The sequence below is a fragment of the Suncus etruscus genome, chromosome 7, assembly GCF_024139225.1.
Source record: "Suncus etruscus isolate mSunEtr1 chromosome 7, mSunEtr1.pri.cur, whole genome shotgun sequence".
Classification (NCBI taxonomy): domain Eukaryota; kingdom Metazoa; phylum Chordata; class Mammalia; order Eulipotyphla; family Soricidae; genus Suncus; species Suncus etruscus.
The window spans coordinates 62,602,295-62,621,158 of NC_064854.1; the positions used below are offsets into that span (position 1 = coordinate 62,602,295).

General features: G+C 36.9%; 1 protein-coding gene across 1 annotated transcript in view; it reads right to left on the reverse strand.

Annotated features, from left to right (window-relative positions):
• MEI4 (meiotic double-stranded break formation protein 4) overlaps positions 1-18,864 on the reverse strand; it is a 145,755-nt gene that overhangs the window by 94,019 nt on the left and 32,872 nt on the right. The window contains exon 2 of the mRNA XM_049777634.1: positions 17,892-18,418. Coding sequence (XP_049633591.1) covers positions 17,892-18,418 — 527 coding nt within the window. The remainder of the gene's footprint in view (positions 1-17,891; positions 18,419-18,864) is intronic.

Sequence of the window (18,864 nt, forward strand, 5' to 3'; positions counted from 1 at the left end):
GAGTGAAGTAAGTCAGAGGGAGAGAGAAAAATGCAGAAAGGTTTCACTCATCTATGGGTTTTAAGAAAAACGAAAGACATTTTTAACAGTATCTCAGAGACAAGAGAGATGAGGGCTGGTAGGTGCAGCTCATGACATGAAGCTCACCACATAGAGTGATGAGTGCAGTTAGAGAAATAACTACACTGAAAACTATCGTAACAATGTGAATGAATGAGGGAAGTAGAAAGCCTGTCTCGAGTACAGGTGTGGGGGAGTGGGGAGGAGGGAGATCTGGGAAATTGGTGGTGGGAATGTTATACTGGTGAAGGGGGGTGTTCTTTACATGACTATAATCATACAACTATAATCATGTTTGTAATCATGGTGTTTAAATAAAGATAATTATTAAAAAAAGAAAAAGGTAGGAGTTCCTATCTAGAAGATTTAAAAATAGAAAATAAAATAAATTAAAAAAAGGGTGTGGCAGGGTTTTTATCTATCTTCTTTCAAACAGATTTCCATAAGTATCTGCCAGGATTCTAAGGCAATAGACTATATGGCATAAGAATTTATTATCTACAAAAATATATCATAAATAAGCAAACATATTAAAGCAAACCTGTTTAATAGTTGCATATCTTTACTTACTGGCATGGAAAGACTATTTGGTAGAGAGATAGTATGATAGTATGATAGTATGATGGATTGGCTGCTTATCTCCCATACAGCTGACCCAGGTTCCACACATGCCACCTTGATCCTTGCCAGGAGTGATCCCTGAGCACAGAACCGAGAGTAAACCCTAAGCACATTTGGTTATGGCTAAAATAGAAGAATTATTAAGTAATAATTAATAATTATTAAATAAATTAAATACAATAGTCATTCTTACTAATACTACTATTATCTGTCAAAATATTAAGACTATTGGGGCCAGAAAGACAGCACAGCAGTAGGGCGCTTGCCTTGCATGCAGTTGACCCAGTGGTTCAAATTTCAGCTCCCATATGGTCCCCAGAGTCTGCCAAGAGCAATTTCTTTTTTTTTTAATTTTTATTTTGATCATAGTGGCTTACATATTGTTGACAATAATATTTTAGGTACATATTTACAAAAAATCAGGGGGGATTCCCATCACCAAATTGTCCTCCCTACACCTCCGTTTCTGTCCTACCTCCCATTTCCTTTTCCCTCACCCCAGGGCGGCTAGAATATGTGGTCCCCTCTGTATCCAACCCACTACTTAGTAGTCTTGCACCTGTTTCGTCTTGATGCCTCCCTTATTTCCCCCTCTAACTGGAGGCAGGACTAGCTAGTTCAAGTTGCGTGGTTTTGTTTGAAAAAGAGAAAAGTGATAAACTGGGGTAAGAGTCTAATACCCCGAAAATGGGCAGAGTCCTTCTAAAGGCTCTTATCATCAATTTGGGAGATGGAGAAAAAGAAGGTGAAACACTCCACTAGTACCAAAAGAAGTATCAAATATCCAGTGAGGGCTCCAGCTATATCGATAAGCACCTCAAAGAACAGACAAAACAAACAAACCAACAAAAACAAAAACAAAAACAAAAACAGACAAACAAAAATCACGCCATGGTCTTGAATTGAGAAACATGGCATAGCACATAACGAAAGAGAAGAAAGGAAGAGAGAAAAAAAAGTAAGTATAATTGGGGACAACACTTTCAATAATCGCACCCAAACAAAGAAATCGACCAAAATAGATAGGTAAATCAAAAAAATAATAACAATAATAAATAAAGGTAATATATATATATTTATATAAAAAATAACCAAGGTTTTGTGCTTTTTTGTATTTGTTTTTTTCCCTCCTGCCCTGGCACAGTAAATATTGGGGTCATTCGAAAAGGAATTCACTTGGCCTAAGTGATATGGGGTTTCTCCGTCCTTGGAGCATACTGTCATGGGATCAACTCTAGACTTTGCTCAGGATCAGGGTCCTTTACTTTCCCGGTGGTGGTTTTTTTTTTTTTTTTTTTTTTTTTTTGGTGTGTGGAAGACTTCTGCTCTGTGTTTAGAGGTCTCAGTATCTGCACAGATCCTGAGGTGGGACTTATGATGAAGTCAGTCTTTGTGGTTCTAGAGGTTCTGTTACCTCAGTGTCATTTTAATCCATCTTCTGTGGTTGATGATCTTGATCTTTGCACTGAACCTAGGGTGGCACCTAGGATAGCGTCTTTCTTTGTGCTTCCAAAAGCCCCATTCCGTTACCATCGTCTCTGCCAGACCTTTGGGACTGGGGATCATGATTATTGTGCAGGTCATATTTCAAACCCTAAACTAGGGCTCTTTTATTGGTCCCAAGATGTATACAGTCTGGTCGTGGTTCTAGCAGCCAGTCATCTGCAAATCCCGATCTTGGTTTTTGGACCTACCAAAGGGTGCCAAGACTTGTTTTGTCGTTAGTTGGTAAGGTAGGCTAATCTGCTCTAAGGTCAAGACGTTCGCATTTTCCTCGTTGTCAGGATATCACGTTAGAGCTGGGCCTTGTTGTTGGTCCCGATGTATCAAGGCTGTCCCGAATGGAGTTTGTTTCCTGCGGCTGTTGTGAAGAGCTGTTGTGAAGAGCAATTTCTGAGTGTAGAGCCAGAAGTAACCCCTGAGCACTGCCACGTGTGACCCCAAAACAAAACAAAACAAAAATTACGACTGTTTAAGATGTACCTCTAAGGTGACCTATTTTCAATTTTTTTGAGGTCAGAGAGAGTATAGACGATATGCATTTATTTGTCTTGGATGTGTCTCACCCAAATTCTATGCTCCAGCATTGCATACAATCACCCAAACACAGGGTGTTACTCAAAAGCACCAAGACAGGAAAAGCCCCTAAGCACCACCAGAATACACCTTAAATTTCCAATTAAATAACAATTATAATAGAGTATTTTAAAATTATCTTATCAATAAAAGTATATAAATTACCTTATCATATATAGTTTATTTTATTTTTATTGTAATCATTGTGTTCTACAAAATCCTTCATAGTTGAATATCATATATAGCTTTATACGCAAGTAACATCGAAACATGCTTTAGTTACTAACGTTAGAGAACTTATCTCTAAATTAATTAATTGTTTTGGGGGCCACCTAAAAGAATTTAGGGATTACTCCTGACTCTGCTCTCAGAGGTCACTACTGACTAGGCTTTGAAACCATACGGGGCTCCTGTAGATTACTTAAATTTATAGCATTCTTATTAATCAGGTATAATTATTTGCCCTCTTTTACAAGATGTGAACAGTAAATTGAATAGTAGAAAAACAAGTGAATAGTGAAGTCAGGACTCAACCTAAATTGAGAATCAAATGTAAGAATTTGTGTTCTTAACTACATCACATATTAACAAATCAATATATGCTTAGAAAAACTTGTTTTCCATTAAAAGAGGTACATCTATAAACAATGAAATGATGCCTATGTATATATTTACACAGATTTAATCAACTGATAAAAGAAAATTAGAACACAGCTGAACTTTAATTAAATACTCTTTTATAGCCAATTGTGCAATAAATTTCAATATAAGTGGTTCTGATTTTAACTTGATAAATTTTTTCTTCTCTTCCTGCTCACAGCAAGAATGCTAATCAAGAAGATATATTAAAATCCATTAATCTGGGGATAGGCTGTTGAATTTCACAATGTAAAAAGAAACCATTTATAACCTTCAGACGACAGATATTGCTACTTTTATGTCTTAAAAATTTATTACTTTGTAGCCACTAGTATTTTGTGACCAATATTTATATAATACTTTATTAAGAATTTAAGATACGTTTTTATTTAATAGCTATAATATTACAGTAATAAGATAGATATTAAAAAGGTCCCCAAAGTTTGAGGTCTAATTATTTTTTATATTATCCTATTTATATTTATTTTATATTTATATATATATATTTATATATATTATATATATTTATATATATTATATTATATATAAATATCCTATTTATATTAATCTAAGATTTAGATAAATATGTGCTCAAATAAATACTAATGAAATGCATTGACTAACTCACTTTCATTCCTTGGCATTAAAGAGATGCTTTCTTTACATCTTGCTCATAAACACTTTTACTTGTATGATTCAACTCTTAAAAACGCATTTGTGAACATAGCTGACGTAGTGATCAGAATGTAATTATGGTGAACTGGGACAAATTGCTCATATTACTTTTTTTCCTGTTTTTTTTTCCCCCCCCCAGAACATTGACCAATATGGGACAGAATAAGGCTGCCATAGTATCAGACAGGTGGCGAGCAGGAAAATTTGGAGATCCATTCAAGTGTTCACTAAAAATTTCTTTTTCTTGGCATGAGGAAATGCTAGACCATCTGCCAGGTGCACCATTATGCTCATTAAAACTTTCTCACTATCTTTCTCACCCAGGAAGACTGAGTGGATATTAATGAGATGCTACATCTGACAGTGAGCAACTAGATACAAGCCAGATTTGCTCAACAGACATTCATTAACCTACCTTTATCCTACTCACTCCCATCAACATAGGTCTTATGTTTAGTGGATTTTAGATTTCTGAGAATGTTCAATAGTACATATAATAGGAGATTCATTCTCCTTTTATATTTTTCAGTACAGAGTGTACAGAAATCTGAAAATTTTCATTGTGTCATACAACTAGAACTGTCAGACAGACAGCAAATTAATGTATAGGAAATCTAGCTAATTTTAATTTTAGATCACCAGTGAAAATTTTAATATAAGCAGACCTCAACTATTGCTTTTTATAACTCTATGCATTATAATTATTTAAATTTGCTAACAAATATTTATGCAGTTCCTAATATCAACCAGTTTAATAAGTTTGCTTGATTTGATTAAAAAACAATAGAGTATATAGCAATTAATGGATGTCTCAGTTTCATCCACCTCCTACATGAATTTAGATCTAGATATATTCTCAAAATCTGTAAACTGTAATCTGTAAACTATTATGCTTAAAAAATAGAAAAAATGGGGATGGCGAAAAAAATATAAAAGAAAAATATCACAAGAAAGTATGGCATCCATATTATGGCTATTAATCAATTCATTTTAATGTAGTTAATCCTTCAAACAGAAAATTTCAATTTATCTTTTTGAACATAAAACTTAATCTATTCTTATCTCTACTCAAACATTTCACTAAACTATTATTTTAACATCACAATAAACTATGGTCCTCAAACTATGGTCCGTGGGCCACATATTGTATTTGTATCTGTTTTGTTTCCTCATTGCAAAATAAGATATATGCAGTGTGATAAGAATTCGTTCATAAGTTTTGTTTTTACTATAATCAGAGCCTCCAACGGTCTGAGGGACAGTGAACTGGCTCCCTGTTTAAAAAGTTTGAGGACCCCTGATTTAGACAAATATATTCCAACTCTGTAGTTCAATTACTTTTCTCATTTAATTCACTATACATATTCCAAGGTATAATATTTTTAATATTTATTGACCAGTACTTAGTATATTTCTCAGCACACTATTGGGGCTCAGTAAATTTAATGATGATATAAATCAGCAAAGTTTCCTTACTGAATCATTTAATTTACCTTTCCTGGTAGACACTGTGACTCATGCTGACCCTCATTAGGAAGCACTTGTTTCAACTTTGCCAAGCATTGTGTACAGATTGATTTCAAACACTACCTGCCACTTCAGATATTTAATTAGCTGTAGACATCCACCTTTACCAACACTGAGCTTTCTTATTTTTTTTAAAAAAAATTGGGGGGCATGCTCCTGTTAAGGTTTGACATGGTCCTATTGAGACATCTCAGGTAGCTCTGAAAGATGAAGGAAGCTCCAGAGCGCCAATGGGGTTAGCCAAGATTGTTGTTTTATTAGACTTAGATTGACGCTCCATTCCCCCACTTAATCTTCTTTCAAACCCTTCTTTTCCCAGATACTAATGCCAAAGGTATAAATAAATATCCTGAACAGTGTAATTCTTCCCAGAATTAAATTATAAATTAAAATTAATTAAATTAATTAGGGACAAAATTTAATTACAATTAAATAGCAATTCTCCCTAGAATCGGCTTATCAGCAAAATTTTGATAACTTCACAACAGCAATAATAGCGATGGAAGTCCCACTCTGAAACAACATCCTCCCAAAGTTTTCCTCCTTTGACAGTCTTCTTTTTCTTCTTATAAACAGTAGGACTGTAGTTCAACTCTGAGGCAGTTTGTAATTAAAAATATCTCTGCATTTCTTGATACTTAGGCTTTGTGGGTATTTATTATATTAAACCTAATGCAGATGCACCACAGTTTCTTTAGCCACTCTGTTGAAGGGCTATTGGGTAATTTCCAGATTCTGCCTATTGTAGAACATAGGAGTGCAAAGGGCATATTTTTGTGCTCCTGGCACACCTTAGGAGTGGTACTGCTGGGTCATATGGAAGTTCAATTGCTAGTTTTTGGAGAATGCTCATATTGCTTTACAGAAAGGATGGGCCAGTCAGCATTTCCACCAGTCTTAGGATACACTACAGCAACATCTCTGTAACACTCATAAAGTGGATGTGCCCTTTAAGATAGACCCTGGTTAACTCAGTGAGTACCTGTTGTCCTGGGGTATAAAAAGGACCCACTTCAAGTGCCTGTGGCTGGAGTTCCTTGGTTGCTGGAGCTGGAGTTCAGAAGCTGCTTGCTGGTGGACTGCTTCTACTCCTGGTGCTTCTATTTGTTACTGTTCTATTTTCTACAGATTTTGGATCCTTTTGCTCCTCCTGAGTATTTGTTCACACATCTCAATCTCTCCCTTTCCTCCTCCTTCTCTCCCCTCCCCCTTTCCCTCTTCCTCAGGGTTTGTCACAAGGCCCCTGCCTCTCTTCCCTGCCTATCTTATATATTAAACTAGGTTTTAAGAAAACCTCTGGTCAGTCTTGCCTACTCAGGCCCTACATGCAAAGACCCCTGGCAGACCAGCAAAGAATGAGAATTTTCTCCCTATCCACATCAGCATTGGTTGTTCCTGTGTGTGTGTGTGTGTGTGTGTGTGTGTGTGTGTGTGTGATGTGCTTGTTTCTGTGATCTGAGATATCTCATTGTTGTTTTTAATTTGCATCCTCCTGGTGATTAGTGATGAAGAGCATTTTTTTCATGTGCATTGGGCATCTGTACTTCTTCTTTGAGGAATGTCTATTCATTACTTCTCCTATTTTTGATGGAATTAGATAATTTTTTCTTGTAAAGTTCAATCAGTGCCTTATATATCTTAGATATTAACCCATTATTAGATGGGTATTAGGTGAAAAGTCTCTCCCATTCCATAAGTAGCCATTGAATCCTAGTCACTATTTCCGTTGAGGTACTGAAGCTTCTAAGTTTAACGTAGTCCCATTTGTTTATCTTTGCTTCTATTTCTTTGGCCAACATCCTTGAAGATGCCCTTAGCTTTAATGCCACAGAGAGTACTGCCTAAATTTTCCTCTATGTACCTTATAGTTTCAGGTATGATATCAAGGCCCTTAATTGATTTGATTTGATCTCTGAAGGAGAGATCTATGTTCATTTTTTCCATAGTTTTTTCCAGCACCACTTGTTGAACAGGCTTTCCTATGTTCCACGTTTTATTTCTTGTCCATTTATCAAAATTAATTGTCCATAAAACTGTTGCCACATCTCCAGATATTCAAGTCTTTCACTGATCTAAGGGTTTGTCTTAATTCCAATACAATGCTTAGTTTTTTTAATGACTACTGCTTTATAGTACAGTTTAAAATTGGAGAAAGTGACTCCCCCACTTTGTTTGCCAAAGATTGCGTTAGATATTCATGGATGTTTATTTCTCCATATAAGTTTCATGAGCATCTGATCCACTTCTCTAGAAATGTCACAGGAAATTTTATAGGGATTGCATTAAGTCTGCAATGCTTTAGAAGTATGAACATTTTAATGATATTAAGCCTCCCAATCCATGAGTAAGGTATGTATCTTTATTTCCTTGTGTCCTCAATATTTTTGTAGCAGAGTTTTGCAGTTTTCTTTACATAGCTCTTGCGTCTCTTTAACTAAGTTTATTTATCTCTAATTTTTCTCTGGATTGATTCTGTCAATTTCCCCCAAAATACTGCATAAGGCTCAAAAACTTCCTCAAAATTTTTTGTATGACTTCTTTTAAATTTAGTATTAGCATCAGTCTTTTTCTCAAGTCCGCAGGATAGTTGGGATGAATCAGGCTATCGCCACAGGGAATATAGAGCCTCTCCCAACACTCTCCTTTCAAGGGTATCATTTGAATGTTGTCTGAGGTGTGGCAAGGGAAATAACTGGGCTAGAGACTAACACATCTGATAATCCTGTCTCAATAAACTGGAGGTCAGCTCCAAGCTTCACAAACTCAGAGTACATGTTTTAACTGTGGAGAATTAGGGCATTTTCACAGAGCTTTCAAGACTCCTCTTAAAACTGCCTTCTTAAGAAGGCAACACAATCATCCTGTTTTGGGAAATTGAGCAAAGGGCCAGTTCCAGGCTCAGAGGATTTAGGGGAAACTCCCATATGCAACCCCTCCCCAACCTGGGCCCACAGAGCTACAATCAATAGATTTACTGTAAATTGGTATTGCAATCTGCCTTAGATATTCCTGCCCTGAAAACAATAACAGTGGGCCAGTGCACTTACAAATTAAAATATGGCATAAAAAGGGCAATTCTGCTAGGCACTGTAGACCTGCTCCTAGGAAGAAGCAGTCTGACTATTAAATCAAAATTCATGTTGGGCTAATAAACTCTGATTATACTGGGGATATAAGAATTGTTATTTCAGTACCAACAGTTTGGACTATTGAAAAGGAAGAGTGCGTTGCCCAACTTCTGTTACAACCTTTATAATGCCTGGCCACTGCAAATCACACCAGGATTGGAGGTTTCAGTAGCACCAACCCCCAAGCTGCCTCTGTGGACACCCTGTTGGACTTTAACTCTTATCTTACATGAAACAAGCACCCACTTATAATCCTTGAAATTCATTGGAAGTTTAAGGGTATGATTAACACAGGTGGTGATGTTTCTATTATCTCTTCCTAATACTGGCCCCATAACTGGACTGTGCAGGAGACAGTTTATGGCCTGATGGAGTAGGGACCTTGCCTTCTTCCTCTGTCAATATTATTAGATGACTATGAAACAGGCCCAGAGGGGAATTTACCACTTTCTAACCATATGTGGCCCCAAACCTGAACCTATGGGGTACAGATCTACCCAAAAAGTGGCATGCTCAGATCATGATTACTTTCCCAGCCGCCTCTCTGGCCCCTAATTCATAGGCCATGCTTTTTAAATTGGGGCCACTGTGGTGGGTTCAGCACATGTCACCCCTCTGTATTCAGTGGAAATCTCACAATCCTGTATGGCATCACAGTGACCCCTCAACAAAATAAAGTTAAAGGTGCTGGTACATTTAGTAGAGGAACAGCTTATACTGGGACACATTGAAACCTCATTTTCAGAATGGATTTATCCTGTCTTTGTTATACAAAAGAAACTGAGCAAATGGTGGTTGCTAATTGACTTAACGAATATTAATTCCATCATGGTTCTCATGGGCAACCTGCAAATTGGCCTCTGCACCTAAAGACTGGGCACTGGTTGTAATAGACATAAAAGACTAACTTTTCAGTATGCCTGTATACCCAGCTGATTGTAAACACTTTGAATTTTACATTCTCTCTCTTAACACACCCATATATAGATTTCAGTGAACTGTTTTACCTCAGGGAATGACCATCTCACCTACACTGTGACAAAATTTTGTTGATGTCATTTGACTTCCTGTTTTTCAAGGTTTCCCATGCTTATATTATTCACTCTATGGTTATCTTGCTTGCTGTCTATCTAACGACAGAGAGCTTCAGAAGTTATCTGAAGGTGTGATGACATGCTTCCTGGTGGCCAATCAAAGGTTTCCACAGAAAAAAATTCAGATGCTGCATTTGTGTATATATTTGGTTTATGTTCTTTTTGTTGTTGTTGTTGCTTTTTGGGCCACACCCAGTGATGCTCAGGGGTTACTCCTGGCTATGCTCTCAGAAATCACTACTGGCTTGGGGGATCATGGGATGCTGAGGGATTGAATTGCGGTCCGTCTTAGGTTAGTGAGTGCAAGGCAAACACCCTAACACTTGTGCCACTGCTCCAGCCCTTGGTTATGTTCTTGAGCACATTACATTGAGTCCCTAGAAAAACTCCATTTGCCAGAAAGATCTCAAAATCCTTAATGATTTTCAAAATCTGCTGGGAAACATTAATTGGATCTGCCCTCCTTTTGAATTCCCAACTCAGAACTTAATAACTTATTTCTCACCCTTGATGGAGACTCTGCCCTGGATAGCCTAAGGCAATTAATGCCAGAAGCTCTAAAGGAATTAAAATTTTATGGATGGCTCCAAAAGTCCTATCTTTCTAGGTTTTGCCCTGGAGAAAGTATAGATATTTTAGTTTACAACACCCCAATTGCCAAAGAATAACTTTACAGCCAAGTTATCTGGTTCATTAGAATGACTATTTACACAACAAACAGCATCACAATCTTGTGCCATATGTGGAGTTAATAGCTGCCCTTACAATTAAATGGATACTGTGGATACATGCATTGCTGGGCTATTATAATCATGTCATTGTCTTTCCCATTCCAGAAAAGAAAATTGAACCCATTTTACCACTCAGTGATGCTCTTCAAAAAGTTTTAGCTTATTTATAAGGTAAAATTTCCTTCCATTACCAGGATGGGAAAGCCTGAGATTTTTTTAGAAGGATACCTCTGTAATTTCTTCTATCATACTCATATTAATACTCACTAATATAGACTCTCTGGGCCAAAGGCTCAAGGAATTGAAACTGATGATTGTCTGGTGGTATCTGATTTTTACATTATCTGTAGAAGAGCATCAAGTCCTACACACAAATACCCACAGCCTCCATGTGCATTATTGCATTACATGGAGCCAAGCCACACAAATCATCCATGCATGTCCTCTCTGTGCTCCATTACACTGCACATCACATGTGGCTGAAGCTAAATACTGAGGTCTGCAGACAAATGAATTATGGCAAATGGATAAACATGTTTAACCTTTTTTCCCAAACAACTCTTTTCTTCATCTAGTAATTGGCACTTTCATTTTACATGAGCTATCCATGACTTCTGAAAGACCTAAAGCTGTTTGCTCCTTTTCGTTACAATGTTTTCTGTCATGAGAGTTCCCCATACTATCAAAACTGATAAACACACAGCCTACACTAGTAAAAATTTTCAATCATTCTGTAAAGACTGATAAATCAAATATGTCACTGGTATCTGTTACAATTCTCTGGACAAGGAATCATTTAATATGCTCATAGATCCTCAAAACTCAATTATTAGAAACAGAAAACTATGTATGACCCCACTTGACTTTTTATCCCTAACGTAATTTTCTTTGAATTTCTTGAATTTACCTTAAGGAAAATTCAGCTGCTGAACAACACTTTCAAGAAGTAGAACAAGCTCAGAAAAAGTTAATTTACCTATCTGGGTGAAAACTGACCAAGAATGGGTAGTGTGTAGCCTCCTAATCTGAGGAAAAGGCTATGCTTATATTTCCATAGATGGCCAGTGTGGTAGGAGAGGGAGGGGCAGCTGCTGGCAATGTCCTAGTCAGGGTCCTGTCCAAGCGGCTAGGACAGCTTCGCAGGGACACACCACCTTCCAGAGACATAGTATAAATTGAAAAATTGGTTTATTTTTGTTCCTCAACGACTTTCTAATGTATTAATTTATTTTGTAAAGTCTTGTTTTTAAGTGTTGCTGCTATTCCTCGTTATTCTTCCCACTTTTTATTTCTAATTTATTTTATGAAAGTTTTACACTAAAGTTGTTTCTATGTCAAATATCAAAAGTATTTAAAGAAATACTAGTTCTATTTAATGCGGTTATGGAACCAGCTGGAAACAAAACAAGCAGAGACTGTAGAGCAGGTTGGGCACAGGGTCAAGGTCATTTTGTTACATATGCAATAAGCTCACAACTTTACTTAAAAAAAAAAAACAAACAAGAAACTCTGGGTCCCATTAAGCCTCATCAAAGTCAAATCCATCAAGACTTAGGAAGGCCTATAGCTCTTTCAACGTGAAGCAAAATAAGGGTATTAACTCAAAGAAAAGAAGCTGCTCTAAGTACTTTCAGCACCTGAGTCACCCCTAAATAATAGTGATCTAGTCTTGCAGGCCATTGATGCTTTAGTTTTGGAAAAGGAAGGAACCTCTTCTTTTAAAACATGCTAATGTTTTTGGGTCCAGAGAGATAGCACAATGGTAGGGTGTTTGCCTTGCAAGCAGCCAACCCAGGATCAATGGTGATTCGAATCCCAGCATCCCATATGGTCCCCTGAGCCTGCCTGGGGCGATTTCTGAGCACAGAGCAAGAAGTAATCCCTGAGTGTCGCCGGGTGTGACCCAAAAACCAAAGAAAAGAAATGTTCTAGTATTTTTGTTCACAGAAGTTTGTGGAAAAGGAACTTGGATCCTATAGACTCATATACAGTGTTCATTATATGAATGTTTTAGCAACTCATTTTCAAATTAAGTATGTCTGCAAAAATGTTCTAATATTTTTCACAGAAACCTTTGAAAAAGGAGGGGCTAAAGCAATAGCACAGAGTTAGGACATTTGTCTTGCATGGGGCTGACCTGAGCGCTGCTGGGTGTGATCCCCCCAAAATCAAAATAAAAAACAACAACAAAAAAAGCACATTGAAAAGGAATTTGGACACCCTGAACTTGTATTACAGTAGTCAGTGCTCTAAACTCTTACTATAATGTTCAGTATAAGAATAATTAACAAATTAGGAAAAAATATTTTGTGACATGCATAAGACATAATATGAAAAAGCTGATTGGTTTGACAAGGATATATGCACATTCTAACCTTAAATTCTGCTCCTGTTTCCTAAGAAATTCTTACGACTAAGTCAATTTGAGCAACCTTACAAATCTAAAAGAAAAAAAAGAGGAAGATGAATGTGTATGACAAAGAAAAAGGAGGGGAAAGTGAACACAGAAGCAAAACTTTCGTCATTACTTAAATGATGTTTTCAGTTGCAGAAAAGAATATAACAAATTCTGATACTTAGACAAAAATAAATTTAAAAAGTAATATGCTTTTAGTCAATATGATTAAAGCATGAATTAAGCTACAAGCATTAATTAAGAATCAACAAAGATATACTCCGTTAAAAAAGATAATATTATGAACATACACTCAGATTCATTCAGAAACTTCCTGAAGTTTATCACTAGTAAAACTATAATGGCAATCTAGGAATCCTAATGGAAAATCCTAGGTCAAATGTGTAAATAGTGATTTCCTACTGGAAAGAACTGAAACAAAGGCTGAACAAAGGACTGAACAAAGAACTGAAACTCCAATGTTCTAATAGTTAATTCAACAACTAACTATAATTACTTTTACAATTGAGTTAGAAAAGGAAAAAAAGGGCCAGAGTGATAGTACAGTGGTGGGGCATTTGCCTTGCATGCAGACAATTCGGATGGACCTGGGTTCGATCCCCAGTATCCCATATCGTCGCCTGAGCCTGTCAGGAGTGATTTCTGAGCACAAGGCCAAGAGTAATCCCTGAGTGCTGCCAGGTGTGGCCCCAAAATAAAAACAAAAAAAGAAAAGAAAAAATAGATAATGGTGGTCAGTAAGCTCAATGGAAGCTATGGCAGTAGTAAGTAAGTAGTAAAGTCTATATTGTGAATGGGAGGACAATACACAAAATAACAAGTAGTAAAACAAGCAGTGACATCATTAAATGCCATTTAGTACCTGTTATATGGAGGTGCTTCAGGAACATCAAAACAAAAATCATTTAAACAAAGATAATGATAGATCTATGTACAATTTGATCAAAGTGCTAAGATGGCATCACACAGTGATATAATGCTATTTATTTTCAGTTAAAAAATGCCTCATTTTATTCGAGCTGAACATTGTACCAGAAATAATGAAGATCATGAAACATGCCTCTTTCCCAAGGAGGAAAAACAACAAGAAACAATTATTATGCTAATAAAATGTCATTTGCATTTTCTCATAGAAAATTTCCCAAACCCTAAAATTTATTTGAGGTAGTAAAATTTATTACCTCTATTTAATAGGTGTGGGACTTGAGGTTAAGTGTTATGCGGTGTCAACTAGGAAATAAAAGTTTTGGAACTCTGACTTAGTGAATAATATTTACTATAAAAGGTGCAAAATCATAAGCATTCTGGGTAAATGAAGTAAGTGTTTTATGAGTAAAGTAAGTCTTGCAACAGAGTTAAAAATTTGGATCAGGGCCTGAGTGACAGTACAGCGGTTAGGGCATTTGCTTTGCATGTGACCAACCTTGGGGCAGACCCAAGTTTGATACCAGGCATCCCATATGGTCCCCTGAGTCTGCCAGGAGTGATTTCTGAGTGCAGATCCAAGAGTAATCCCTGAACTTTGGGATAAGACTAAGCAGCAGATCTCCACATAGTCAAGATTAGAAGGAGTTAAGACAAAAATGTGCCTTAAAAAAGAAAAAAAGGAATGGAAAAGTTCCTATGACCATAGTTTACAATCCTTTTCTCTCTCTCTTTTTTTTCTTTCTTTTTTTGGTTTTTTGTTTCTTGGGCCACACCTGGTGACACTCAGAGTTACTCCTGCATACACTCAGACATTGCTCCTGGCTTGGGGGACCACTTGTGATGCTGGGGATCGAACCCAGGTCCATCCTTGGTCAGCCAAGTGCAAAGCAAATGCCCTACCACTGTGCTATTGCTCTGGCCCCAGTTTACAATCCTTTTCAAAGTGTCTCAAAAAAAGAATCATATATTCTGGCAAGAGAATTATGAAAAATTAATGCAAGAGAAAATGAAATGCTAATAAATCTAAAAAATTAGTTGCCTCCAAAAAAATTAGATTCCGGGGCCAGTGAGGTGGCACTAGAGGTAAGATGTCTGCCTTGCAAGTGCTAGCCAAGGATCAGGCCCGCAGTTTGAACCTTCAGCATCCCATATGGTCCCCCCGCAAGCCAGGGGCAATTTCTGAGCGCTTAGCCAGGAGTAACCCCTGAGCATCAAACGAGTGGCCCGGAAAAACCAAAAAAAAAATTAAATTCCCTGGCACTCCATGGCAAAAAATGCACTACACCCTCTAGTCGGTGGAGATGAGACTTTTAATCTCAGGGTCGTGGGTTCAAGCCCCTGTTCAGGCACCAGTTGTTGAATGGTAGGTTGAGCATCCCACAGTCCTTAGAGGGGAAAAGGGAATCCCATGCCCCCTATCCGGGCAGGAAAGGAAAAGTTGGTCTGGTAACAATTTCTCAAAATAAATAATCCATACAGATATGAAGATTTTAGCAGGCAAGAAACTCACACTGCAAGCTATTCACCCACAAGCCAGTTGCTCTAACACATAGAACCATAAGCCTAGATGGCATGCTCAGGTCTACTGACTAACATTTATTGAGATCAAAAGCAAAGCCTCACCCCCAAAGGGAGGGAAAAATACCAGATGAAAAGGCAATGGGGAAACAAAACTAAAGGAAACCAATTGAGATACATATGAGGGCTAATTCAAAGGCCTCTATCTACAGTGAACCATGATACCGCAAGAAAGGAAATAAATGATATACCTGTAGATCACCACTGGCCTAAAAAAGACCACTTTCTCCATTTCCTTCCTTGTTCAGGGCCTCATCAATCATGCTAGCTATTCCCTTAGGCATAGTTTATGCCTCCCTGTTGTCTCCATTCTCTTCTCAGGCTATGAGGCAGACAGCAGTTCCACCATATGCATCTGTTGTAGACTGCTTGTCTTTCTCCACTCATCTTCTACCATGCTAAAACATAAATCTGCACAGGTATTTTGTAGTGCAGACTGTGCAGCTCTGGAGGTGCTGTGGATGTTTCAGAATTCATATCCCATTTATGTGGGATACTTTTATTGTTTCTCATGGAATAAAATGAATCTCTACCATAATCTTGGTGATGTTATCCCTGAATCAACAGTGGGTTCTTACAAGTGTGTTTCTGTTTTGTTCCTGAGTGGTAAATATTCCATAAAAAACACATTCTTGGATCAGAAGAGATAGTATAGCAAGTAAGGTACCTGCCTTGTACACTGTACTACTATCCCCTAAGAACTTCCAGGGGTGATCCATGAGCACAGATACAGGACTAAGTCCTGAGATTTGCCAGGTGTAGTTCAACCTCTATTACTTCTTATCCAGCCCTTTGGTAACCTAAGTTTTGCAGTCCAATTCTCTAGTGACTAAGAAATAGTTTATACTCCTCAGATACTACCATAGAAAATCTATTATTTAATAACTCACCAACTTTGCACTGCAAAAACTAAGTCTGCTGATTATGTAGAATATTCAATCCTTCACAAAATGCCAAAATCTTAGTCACCAGTATATATATATCAAATATTTAATATATTTTAATATTTAAATAAATTTGTGATTCTACATTCTACATTCTCTAAATGGTCTTTCATAGAAAAGACTAAAACTTTATTTAATTGGTCTTCTGACCAATAAATAGACCAGACGTGTACTTCTCAAACAAGATTATTAATTAAAATGTATTGTTCCGAAAATTCAAGTAATACCCATCTTGTAGAAAAACTTTGAAAATTAGATGAGACTGAGGACAAATACTTAACATTGAGAGATGAAAAGCAGAAGAGTTAAATAGGAAATAACACACACCTTTTCATATTATCTGAGATATTTTAGTAGTCATTTAAAAAAGGATTAAAATATTAAGTCACTGAGAGTTTCCCAAAGGATCAAACAGTAAAGATAAAGATAAACAGAAAAACAATGTGGAGTTGATTCAATTTAATTGGTAAAAAATTTTACTGAGTCAACATTTATAACTCATGATAAATAAACCAAGAAAAGAATAAAGTCATGTTAGATAAACTAAGAAAAGAAAAAAGTGTTCTTCAGCCCATACTCTACCCATATATACAAAATTCAAAAGGTATCATGCCTCTTAATAATGAAATTTTAAAAGAGAAGAAAATCAACCTTTGACTTCTGGGTATTTTTTAGTCAATAAAGCCAAAGAACAAATTCAACACAATGCATCACACACAAAAAAGTAATAAATAGAAGGGAAAGATTGTGAAACTAATCATTAGTGGATAGTTGGAATATATTGAGCAAAAGGGAATAAATGTAGGCTGGTGGAGACAGCAGAGAAGAATGCTGCATAATTAAGAAAAACAAAATAGAGGCCCGTGTGATAGCACAGTGGTAGAGCATTTGCCTTGCATGCGGCTGACTGGATGAACCTCAGTTTGATCCCTGGTATCCCATATGGTCCCCTAAACCAGGAGCGATTTCTGAGCACATAGCCAGGAATATCCCCTGAGCATTACCTATGTGGCCCAAAAACCAAAAAAAAAAAAAAAAAAGAAGAAGAAGGAGGAGGAGGAGGAAGAGGAGGAGGAGGAGGAGGAGGAGGAGGAGGAGGGGGAGGAGGAGGAGGAGGAGGAGGAGGAGGAGGGGGAGGAGGAGGAGGAGAAGAAGAAGAAGAAGAAGAAGAAGAAGAAGAAGAAGAAGAAGAAGAAGAAGAAGAAGAAGAAGAAGAAGAAGAAGAAGAAGAAGAAGAAGAAGAAGAAGAAGAAGAAGAAGAAAATAGGGAGAAAGTTTGAAGCATAGAGATTAGGATATAACAATTAAATGTCAGAAAATGGAGACACTAAGAATGAATAAGGACAACCAAGGCTGCAGTAAAAATCCAATGAGAGATTCTGACCCAGTTAAAACTAAGGGATAGCAACAGACATTATGCAACAGGAATGTTGTCACCTTTAGTGACATATTCATGAACAGAAGATCTTTCTTACCCGATTTATATGGCTGTTATTTAAAATGACATGTAGCAAAGTTCTCTCAAATTCTTCTAATTTCTTGGAACATGTCTTAAGAATATGTTTGGATAAGTTACTGTCATCAATCAGCTTAGCTATGGTATCAACTGCTTCTGTCCAAAAGCTTGAAAAAGGAAATTTGGGTTTGTAGTAAAACTTGATCAGGCCATTTAGCAATTGAAGCGCAGAATCAGACACTGTGGAAGAGTTGTTTTCAAAGTGCCTCAAATCAGTATTCAGACCCCCAGGTTCTGTCAAGCTCTTCAATTCAATTAAATGTTGCAAAAACTGCATGTGAGAAAATAGAAGATTTTCTGGAGCAGCAGAGTGACCACCTTTCATATTAGGCAGTGGTAGGAGGGTCAAAGGGGAACAGCTCTCCACAAAATGTTGAGACATCTCTGAAGGTTCATTTGATAAATAACACCCAGAATCTTCAAGCAGGGTTAACGTATTTTCAGAGCTACTAGGATTCTGAGCCTGCAATTGGGAAGTTGAGTCTCCTGAAAGAGAAAGAAACAGAAGTATCATATCTTTTGTAGTTGAAATTCCTTCACATAAGAGCCAGGCATGACTTTTCCTAACTATAAGAGTAAATGAAGCACATACTGTTCAGTATTACATATAATACTAAATAACTAAAATATTATTTTAGTATTACATGCAAGCACACACTAAATGTTTTAATTCAGTAGAATAAAAGTGAAAGGGAAAAATTTGATTAGGTTGGCTTTAGAAAAGGTCTTCATGGGAAGAAGCAAGTAATTCACATTGTCCATACAGTTTCAGCTCATATAATCATGCACTATGTTTGAACAATAGAAGAAAAAACCCCACAAAATCAGAGTCAGGTCTGGTCTGGTACATTTTTAATGACAAGCTTTAAAATTATATGGTACATCCAGACCAAATATTGCTCAGGGCTTTATAAATAATAGGAGGAACAGCC